Raw genomic sequence first — 9,992 nt, 5'->3', positions numbered from 1 at the left:
GACGTGGATGGCAGCGAGCGCAGCACCCTGCAGCCAGGGTAAAAGGACGGGAGAGGGTTTCCTACTGTGTGGGGCCGCAAGGGACCCAGGGGGGCTGTGAGTAGGTGAAGAGCTCTTTAATGAAAAGACACAGAAATGGATGCAGAGCCGGACGCCTCAGCGGCAATTCCCAGCTCTGCCGGCACTGGCGGGGGGAAAGAAGGGGAGAAGATCTGCTTTTGGCTGTCATCTTTTACCTTTTCAGCATTTAATTTCCTTTTTGCACGTCCCTGTTTGACACTGTTCTTGCCCGCTCAATCCCTCACCGCGGCCGTCCAGCCGCAGAGACGTCATTTCAGCCCTTACGGCCCGCGCAGGGTGGCAAACTCCGCAGGGGCAAACGCCTCCGGAGTCGGGCAACCAAAGCAGCACATTCAGGCAACCGAATGAGAAACAAGAGCAAGAAGAGCCGCAGGAACCAGCGCCGGGTCCTGGCTGCCCAGAACCTCGCCCTGCCTTCCCCATCCCAACATTCAAGGCGGTGTTATCCCAGCATGATGCTCTCCTGGTGCTGGCGAGGGGAGGGGGCGCAGGGCTGGGGCTCCCCCGGCTCCCGTCCAGCCGGCAGCAGAGCAGGAGACGGAGGAGGTGGAAAGCGCCGGAAAGCCCCAGAAATCCTCGGAAATCCCGTGCGGACCCCAGGGTTACGCCAAGAGCGATCCTCAGCCCCGCTGAGGGTGATGCCGCCTGCCCAAGGGCGAGAGCCGAGCTCCCGGCTCCGACAGGGAGCACCGAGGGGACACAAAGTTTGTCACCGGTGTCAAGGGCACCCCTACCCACCATCCAACAGCAGCTCCTGCTGGGATTTAGGAAAAGCCCCAGTTTTGGATCAAACCGTTTAAGCACGCAGAAGGGAAAGCCCCAACTGGAACCTGCGGATTTTCTCGTTTAGAAGAGGGTCAGCAATCCCTTCAGGGAGAAATCACCAACGCCCACAAATTCAGATGAAAAGCAAAGCTCCGAGACAGGAATCACAGCTGCCGCGGGTGACACAGCGCCACGGAAACAAGGACGTCTCACGGTGAGTGCCCAGAGCCGGGGCTGGTGACGGGCGGCTGCTGGGGCCGGAGCTGGCCCTGGCGACGAGGGGGTGGCCCCGGGGACAAGTGGGTGGCCCTAGGGACGAGGAGGGGGTCCTGGGGACAAGGGGGGCAGTGGTGAGAGGAGGGCGCGAGGAGCGCAGCGGGTCCCTCGCGGTGCCTGGGCAGCGGCAGCAGCTCAAGAGTTGCCTTTTCTCCATCGGAAGGGAAAACTGCACCGCTCTAAAAGACAACACACACGAGTAAAAGAACAGTCCACAAAAGTTCCCCGTGAATATAAAAGGCAAAACCATACAAAAATAGAGAAAATCGACCATTTTCTTAGGTGTATAAAAAACAAACAAAAAACCCCGCAGTCCCCAGAAGGCAACACAGAATTACTCGCTAGACTGACCCCGTCGGCGGCGCTTTCAGTGCAATTTAACAGCCAGAATTCAGCGCTTTGAGGCAAGACCTTCCCTGGAAGGGACGTTTCCAGGCGAGTTCCTCGAGTTGAGTTTTTCCCTACTACCGTGGCGAGACAAGCTGCTCTTCCTGACTTTTAGGACTCATTTCTGGTTGGGAAGCCCTTTCTCAGAGACAGCCGCCCTCGCCACTCTCAAAGTGGAGCCCCTCGGGTTCGGCAGGGTTTCACTAAGGGCTGCTCCAGACCCGGAGCAGATCTGTCCCTGTCCATCCCGGGGCGGACGGGCATTTCAGGAAGAGCCGCGTGTCAGGCGGCGACCCCCCACCTCTCGAGGGCAGGGACAATCTACAGGCTGGGCTCGCGCATCGCAAATCCTTATTTCTTTGGGTTAATGGGGCAGGATACGCCAAGAATCCAGCAAATCAGCTCCGAAACTGCTTTTCGAAAGCTCATTTGGAATCAAGAGATACGGGCTTCATTTCGGCCGCGTCAAATTAAGAGGAGAAACCTTTGGTATAAAGTCAGATTATCAAGTCCTGGCTGTATTGCTGTCACCCTCCTGAGGCCAGAAGCTCTTCTCACTAAGCCTTTCCCTCACGGACCGACAACCAAAGGAATTATTCCTAGAGACGCGCCTTTGCAACGCAACATTCACGTGAGCACCCAGACGCTTTCGCTCCTCCCCGAGACTTTGGCAAAGGCGGCCCCACGTCCCAACACGACGCTCCACAAACCCCCCCAACCCGCCCCGTGCCTTCGGTGCCAGGCGAAAAGAACAGAGTGACTAAAGGCTGGCGCGGGGCCGCTGCCCGGGCCACGCAGTGACCGCCCGGCTGCGGGACAACGTCCCCAGCGCCACCAGCAGCGTTTGCCGTGCGTTTGGTTTTGTGAGTGGCGCTGAGACGTGCGGTGCCGAGACCTGACCCTCCCCTCACGCCCGGCAAGGGGGGGACTGCTCCAATTAGGCAGGATTCGTTAGCAGATGCTGACGAGGAGAGGCTGCGCTCACAACCTCGGGGCCGAGGGGACCCTTCGCTGGCCGACCGCCTTCTCCCCTCCATCTCGGCGGGATGCGGATGCGGCATCAGGAGCCGGGTTTGTCCCACAAAATCCTCTCCGGGGGCAGAAGAAGACGGGAGGGAAAAACGTGGCCCGGCGGGTCCCTGCGGTAACTCCCTGCAGCAGGACTGGGGGGAAAATCCCAAAAAATGAAGGTTTAAGCCCACGGACACACAGACGGGTCCACTCGAGCCTCAGCACTCTGGTCAGGAAAGGGAAAAACACATCAATCAGTCCAGCCTTGGGCATCGAAGCCTGGCTTTGCCTCTCCCGGCTCCGTCACAGATGGACATTGCCAGCGCGGGACGATTCCTGTTTCACGCTACAAACTCTGCTGCAAAGAAAAGCAGAAAAGGGGCAACTCGGGGCCGAGGGGAAACAAAACCATCACCGGTAACTGAATGAAAATCAGAACACGGAGCTCGGACAGGAGGAGGATGAAGCTTTGTCGGTCCCGGACAGGGAGGTTTGCTTTCGAGACCAGCGAGTTTGACACCACGGAGGACGGGGAGACGCCCCGGGGACCAGCGGCCCGAGATCGATGTTTCCAGGAGCTCGTACGACCTCCTCAGACAAAGCCCGTCTCCTCCGCTCCTGTCCCTCCTCCACGGCCTTCAAAGAGGAAAAACAAACCCAAAACCTGCAGCGACCTCCAGCTTTTTGTGCCCTCCAGTCGGGAGGAAGAAGTCGTGAAGCCTAATTTAGGCTGCGTTACATCCTGTATTCCAATTAACAGAATACTTTCCTCGTATGAGTTTATGCAAAGAAAATTACTCTAAAATAATTTAAAAAAACAAAAACAACTAAAAACAACCCACAAAACTTCCTTGTGAAGAAAGTAACGGCATCTGCAACTTTGCAGCTACGGGCACGATGGGAACTGAGCTTCTGTCCAAGACCTCGTCCCTGTGCCCGTGGCCCGGGAGAGGATTGGAGCGTGGGACAAAGCACGGGAAAGGTTCCACCTGGGAATTACGCACCGGGAGGCCAGACCACGACACGGACGGGACCGACACTTTGCTCTCAAAAGGGACACCACCGACAGCACATCTCTCCGAGCGCGGTACCTTTGAGCAAATTAAAACGAGACCTGGAAAACGTTACCGGCACGCACACAAAAGCTCCTGCTTTTCTTCTGGGGCAAGGGAAAAAAAGAATAAATAGAAAAGTTACGGCAAAGTTCCCCCTTCAGCTGCCTCGTCTCCCGTCCTCGCTCTCCAATAACCGGCGTCCTCCCTCCCAGCCTCCCCAAGCCGAGCCCGAGATGGGCGACATTCAAGAGAGTCTGAACCGCAGCATTGCACCGAGAGGAGGAATCAAACCCCCATTTCCCCCAGCAGTGTCCCCAGGACCCCCCGGCTCCCAGCCTGCAGAAACCCCAAACCCGCCGCGCTGGCGATGGGTCCGTTCCCAGCGTTTGTCCCCGCAGCAGCGTGAGGTGTCGGGGGCTGTTCCTGCGCTCGGCGTTCCAGAGCCCGGCGGCTGCCGCTGGAAAACCAGAACGTGCCTCGCGTCAACGCCCCAATCCCAGAGGCGGCTCCGAACGCGCCCCAGCATCCGCAGCGGCGAGAGCAGGGCCCGGGGCTGCGGGAGAGGAGCCTCCTCAGCCCAGCTCTACATTCAGGTCCCTCACAAACTGCTCGTTAGTGCTAATTGTCCCCTCCCCGCACCCCGCAGCCCTCGTCACCCCCTCCCCGGAGCACCTACTGGCCCTCGGTGACGCTCCCGGCCGTGCTGCCGCAGCCGGCGGGCAGCGCGTGGCCGGGGCTGGCCCTGCCCTTCAGGGGCTCCCCGCAGCGCTCCGGGCTCTCTCCGGCGCGGGCGCTGCCCTCGGGACGCTGCGGGATGCCCTGGGCGACACCGACGGGTTTGCACAGGGCGCCCTTCTCCGGGGAGCAGGCGAAACGAAAGCCGGGGGGCACCTGGGGCTCGGCTCCTCCAGGGGGGAACAAGGGCGGCAGCTTCTTGGCGGCGGCTTCTCCGCGGGGCCGGCAGGGACCGGCCACCTCCCGCGGCCGCCGGGCCTCGCTCTGCAGAGGTAAATGGCAGGGCCTGAGCGGGCGCCGGCCCGGCTCCGGCTCCGGGGGCCGCCTGCCCGCAGTCTCTCCGGCCACGCTGAGGGACAGGGACGGGACGGGACACGCGGCGCCCGGCTGCTCCGACGGCTCCCAGGCCCTCTCCACGGCGGCGGCCGGAGCCAGTCCCCAGCGCTCCAGGGCCCCGGCAGCCGCCTCGGCGTCGTGCTGGAGGTGCCGCCAGCCCGGCCAGCTCAACCCGCCGTCGGCCGCCGCCAGCTCGCCCTCCTCCTCCTCCTGGCTCCGGCTTCTCCTCGCTCCGCCCGAGTCCCTCCTGCCGCCCTCCCGCTGCGCCCGCGGCCGGCCCGGCTGGGGATCGCTCTCGGCCACCTGCGCGTGGGCGAGCTCCAGCTCCAGGCTCTCCGTGTCCAGCGAGCGGCTCCTGCGGCCGACGGAGAGCGGGGCCGGCATGGCGGGGCTCAGCCCGTGGAGGCGCAGGTGGCGGGGCAGGCTGGCAACGCCCCAGTCGCAGCTCGGGAAGGAGCCCAGCGGGTGCCCCGGGGACATTCCCTCCTCGCATTCCGCCAGCGACTCTTTCCGCCCGTAGCCGTCCTCAAAGACCTCGGCAATGTCCTCGCCGGCGTTCATCTCGGGGTGCCGCTCGCACTCCCCTTCCCCTTCCTGCTCCACGTCCACGATGTCGAAGGTGACCATGGTGGGCAGGGCAGGCAGGCTCTGGGGGAAGGACGAGCCGGAGCCGGAGCTCCCCAGGCTTTCCGAGAGGCTGGAGAAGAGCGTCCCGCTGCTGGCAAACTCCACCAGCGCCTGCGAGAAGCTCACGGCATGCTCGGGCTCGCGCTCGCTGCCCACCCGGGGCTCGCCGGTGCCGGTCTCTGCTCCGCCGCCACGCTCTGCCTCCGGCAGCCGGTACCCGGGGAACAGCCCCGCTTGCACAGGGACGGAGCCCCCAAACAACCCACAGTCCGGCTCCAAATCGAACCCCGCCTTGTTCTTCGTGACCTCAATAAGGCAACTTCCGTGGCCTTTTTGGCTGCTGGAGCAGTTTTCTGGACACAGAGTCCCGGGAAAATCCCTCCACTCTGGGTTTTCGACTCTGGACACCGACACCCCACTATTCACACCCCTGTTTGGGGCGAGCGAGGCCACCGGCTCGCTACCAAGGCCGCTCTGGTTCTTGCCAATCGAGCCGCCTGCTCTGGTTTGACATTCCACGCACTGCTTGTCCCGCGGACACTTCTCCGTGCTGGGAACATCACGGCCTTTCCAGGCCGGCTCCCTCTGCAGCTCCCAGTACAGCAGCTCTTTCTGAATGGCCGCCAGCCGCTCTTCCTCCGTCTCCATCAGCCCCCTTTTCTCATCCAGCATCTGGATCAGGCTCCTCTCCCCAGGCAGGCAGAAGTCCAAGAAGTAGCTGACGATCCCCGGCCGAGAGACTTTGCTCTCAAACAGGGATTCCTCCCCGTGCGAGGGACTCGTCAGCGCGTCAAACTCGTACAGTGCATCGCCGCTGTAACTGTCTCTGGGAAGACGCTCCTTCTTCATCTCACCGAGCCCGTCTCCGCCTTCGTCCTCCGGCCCCGGCGTGGTGGAGTCGTAATAACCCTCGTCGCTATTGGGGGCGGACTCTTGCTGGTCGCTCTGCGGCGTCAGGAGGTCAACGCCGTCCATCGCGTCCCCCAGATACGGGGGGGCATCCGCCTCGCGCGACGCCTGTGTCTCCAAACTGCTGCTCGACACCTGGGCTCCGTAGCTCCCGTCCCCGGACGCGTGGCTGCTCCAGATCTGGTGCAGGAACTCCTCCGCCTCCTCCGGCACGGCCATCTCCTCCCCACCGCCCTGGTAGGTCACCAGGCAGGAGCTCCGCTTCGCGGCGTCTCTGCTGCGCTCCACAGAGATGCTGCTCTCGGCCATGTCCGGCTCCGCGATGTCGTCTCCGCACCCCGTCAGCGAGTCGAAGCTCTTCAGGGAGGTGACGTCTCCCAGGATGAGGCTCAGCAGGTCCCCAGAGTGCAGGCAGGGAGGGTCGGTGTCCACCAAGTCCGGGTGAAAGCCCAGCAGCAGGTTGCCAGGGTCAAACTCTGCGCCGGCATCAGCCTCCGCCTCCGATTTCGTGTCCAGAACGTCCCTCTTCCCCGGCATCGCCACCGCCTCGCCCTCAGAGCTGCCGTCTCCGGCCGCGGGACAGCCAGGCTGGGCAGCCTCCCCGCAGCCGGCAGCGGGGCCGGCCGAGCCGTCCCCCGCCGTGCCCCCCGGGCTGGCTGCGGCAGCAGGGACAGGGCCCGGTCCCCTTCCCTCTGCAGCCCCTCGGCTCTCCGCTCCCGCACCAGCGGCTTTGCCGGCCTCCTCCGCATCCCCGCTCCACTCGCACAGCTCCGCCGGCTCACACTCGGCAGCCTTGCTCTTCCGGTGGCGACGGATGCTGTTCAAAAACCCTCTCAGCCCTTTTTTGGCTCGCGGCAAGGACGACTTCTCTCCGCTGGGCTTTTTCTCGCAGCCCTCCGCGCCCCCGGCTTCACAGCTGTCCCGACGGCCGACATCCAACCTGGCGCCGGCGTCGACGGCCGAGGGAGCGCTTTGGGAGCTGGGCAAAGGGCCGGGACGCGAGTCCCCGCTCCCCTCCCGAGGGCTCTCCGCTGGCGCCTCGCCGCCCTTCTCGCCGGCAGCTCCGCTGAGCCCCTCGTGGGTCCGGCATTTACTGAGGCCCTTCTTAGAGCCCGCTTTCCCCTGCCCTTTGCTCCTGCCGCCAAACAAACTGGGCAGCGTGCAGATGCTCCTCTTCCCCCCAAACAGTTTGAAAGCCGTTTTCTTCAGCTTGCCGGGGGGCGGCTGAGCCTGCGGTGGCTCTGCAGCCCCCACAGAGGCATCGCCCCGCTCGGGCAGCCGGTCCCCGGTCTCCTCCCGCCGACGCTCGCTTCCCTCCTGCTGCCCGCAGGCCACCGACGGCCACCCGCTGCGGGCGGGCTCCTCCGGGCAGCCCCTCTCCATGGCGGCCAGGCCGTTCGGCTGCATCTAGCTGGAAACAACGCCTTTGGGAGCACAGTCCTCCTCTGGCCGCGGAGACCGAAGCATCTTGGCAGGCGATCTAAAGCAAAGAAAAGGGCAGAGAGGTGAGGAGACGGCAGCGGAGGGCGCAGAGCCCGAGGCGGAGGCGTCACGAAGCCAAGAGCTTTGTCCCCAGCTGGAACTGGAGCTGCAAAAGCCTCCGGCAGCCGCTCGGCTCCCTCCGCTCCTGACAGCCGGGCATGAGAACGTCGTGATGCTTCAACCGACCCATTCCCGAGCGCAGCAAAAGCTCCTGTCTCTGTTCGGCAGCATCCTGGGGACAGGCAGGTCCGGCCCCAAAACACCTCGCTCCAGCCCCTTTGGCTTCCCGGCCGTTTGCCCCCGGGGCAATGGGGTTCGGTGACCAGCCGCCTTCGGGCTGGGAAACCCCGGCTGCTGCGGCGGGGAGAGGGACCGGCACCCCCCGAACCCCACCGCAGCCCCCCAGACCCAGCGCCGACATACAGGGAGCCTTTGGACGGGGAGCCAAGCCAGGACGCAGCCCGCGCACTGAGCACGTGTCCAGGGAGAAAGCCGTTTACTAGAGTTTTTATATTTGTTTTTAGGAGATTTCAGTTGTTTGCAAAATCATCTGTCCTGGGCATTAAAGCCATCCCTGTGAACCGCCCTGATCAGATTATCCCAGAAGCCGGGCGGCGGTTTGACGTGTGACCCTGGACTGATGTCGGGGACAGGAGAACTGGAATAATCACGTTCCTTTGGCAGAGCCTGGAGAAAGTAACTGCAATAAACCCCGCACGGCGCTGCCGAGCTGCGGTGCCCAAGGCCTGGCTCTCGCTGCCGAGGGGCCGGGGAAGGTTTCCGCAGCCTTCACCCAGAGACCCGCAATGACAAACCCACCCAGCGATGGCCTCCGGCTCCCGCAGCCGGCCCGGCCCCGCCGGCGGGGATTGCGTTTCTCCCCCAGCCTCAGCGCTGCCCCATCCCCGACGGGGACCCCCCGCACGGCCCCGGCCGCCCCACACCCCACGCAGCCCCGCTCGCCCCCGGCCCTCGGGAGCCCGCCGGCTCCTCGGGGGCCGCCGGGCAGACACCCGGCGACACCGGCCGGGGACAGCCCGTCCCGCCCCCGGCGTCCACGGACCCCCGAGACACGGGGCTGGGACAGAGACGCGACGGCAGGAACCCCACGGGACAACGATCTCGCTGCGGCTCCGCCCCGGCCCCGGCGCCGCGCCCGGCCAGGTGGGACGGGGCTCGGGCCGACCGGGCCCGGCGGGGGGTCCCTGCCCAGGGCCGCACCGCGACCGGGGGGTCTCTAAGGTCGTTTCCCCCCCGAACCCCCCCGTGACTCCGCCCGCCGCCAACAGCCGCTGCTGCGACCACACGGTCCTCAGCGACGCTCCGGGATAAACCCACCGCGGGCAGCAAATGAGGAACGAGGGTTTTTACAAAGAAAACGCGGCACGACGAGGCAGGGCCGCCGCTCCCCCGCCCGGCCCCGGCGCCGAGGGCACGTTCCGATCCGCCGGGGACGGGGCCGGGCCGGGCGGGACGGTGCCGGGGGAGCGGAGCCCCCGCGAAGGGGCCGCCCCCCGCGGAGCCGCGGCCGGGGCCGGCGTTGGCCAGCGCAGCCCGTCCCTCCCGCCGCCCCCCCGCCGGGCTCCCCCAGCCGCGGGACGCGGCGCCGGCCATGGCGGAGGGCGGCCCCGCCGCAGCCCGCGCCCGGGGCGGCCTCCCCCGCCGCCGCCCGGCCCCGCTCCCCCGCACTCACCGGCTGCGCGGGGCGGGGACAGGGGGAGCGGCCCGGCCCGGCCCGCCCGGGCCAGCGCAGCCCGGGGCGAGTGGCCGCCGGGGCAGCGGGTCCGGCCGGCGCCGGGGGGCGGGGCCTCGTGGCGGAGGGGGCGGGGTCTGGTGCGGAGGGGGCGTGGCCTCGGCGTGGCCTCGGCGGTGACGGTTGGCGCGGAGGGTGTGACGTCAGGCGGGGGTGTGACGCGGGACCGGCGGCTGCGTGACGCCGGGGAGGCGCGGCAGGGCGCGTGCCCCCGACCCCCCCCCCCGCCCAGTTTTGGCGACCCCGGGGGACGCGCGGGTGTGACAGGGCCGACACGCGCCCCCCCGGGGGAGCCCCCCTCGGCCACCGCCGGGCTGCGGCGGGAAGGGGCCGCTGGAGGCCACCTGGTCCAAGCCCTGGTCCAGCAGGGCCACCTCGGGCCCGTGGCCCAGAGCCGTGTCCAGGCCGGTTGAGTATCTCCAGGGACGGAGGTTCCACCCCTTCCCGGGACAGCCGGGGCTCGGTCACCACCAGAGTGACCTCCCGTGGTGGAGGCTGTGCCCGTTGCCGCTGGGCACCATGGGGCAGAGCTTGGCTCCATCCTCTGCCCCCATCGTCACTGATGACATCATCCT

General features: G+C 65.9%; 1 protein-coding gene across 1 annotated transcript; it reads right to left on the bottom strand.

The window, feature by feature from the left end:
- Positions 1–1,399: 1,399 nt before the first annotated feature.
- Positions 1,400–9,476, bottom strand: LOC134520822 (APC membrane recruitment protein 1-like). Its single transcript, XM_063346666.1, has 2 exons — positions 9,358–9,476; positions 1,400–7,662 (listed from the first exon to the last, which is right to left on the bottom strand). The coding sequence occupies exon 2, from the start codon at positions 7,587–7,589 to the stop codon at positions 4,248–4,250; it is 3,342 nt and encodes a 1,113-aa protein (XP_063202736.1). The 5' UTR covers positions 7,590–7,662; positions 9,358–9,476; the 3' UTR covers positions 1,400–4,247.
- Positions 9,477–9,992: the final 516 nt, after the last annotated feature.

Source organism: Chroicocephalus ridibundus, chromosome 9 (genome assembly GCF_963924245.1).
Source record: "Chroicocephalus ridibundus chromosome 9, bChrRid1.1, whole genome shotgun sequence".
NCBI classification, from domain to species: Eukaryota; Metazoa; Chordata; class Aves; order Charadriiformes; family Laridae; genus Chroicocephalus; species Chroicocephalus ridibundus.
Note: the sequence above shows the minus strand (reverse complement) of the source record. Positions and strands in the feature narration are given on the sequence as shown.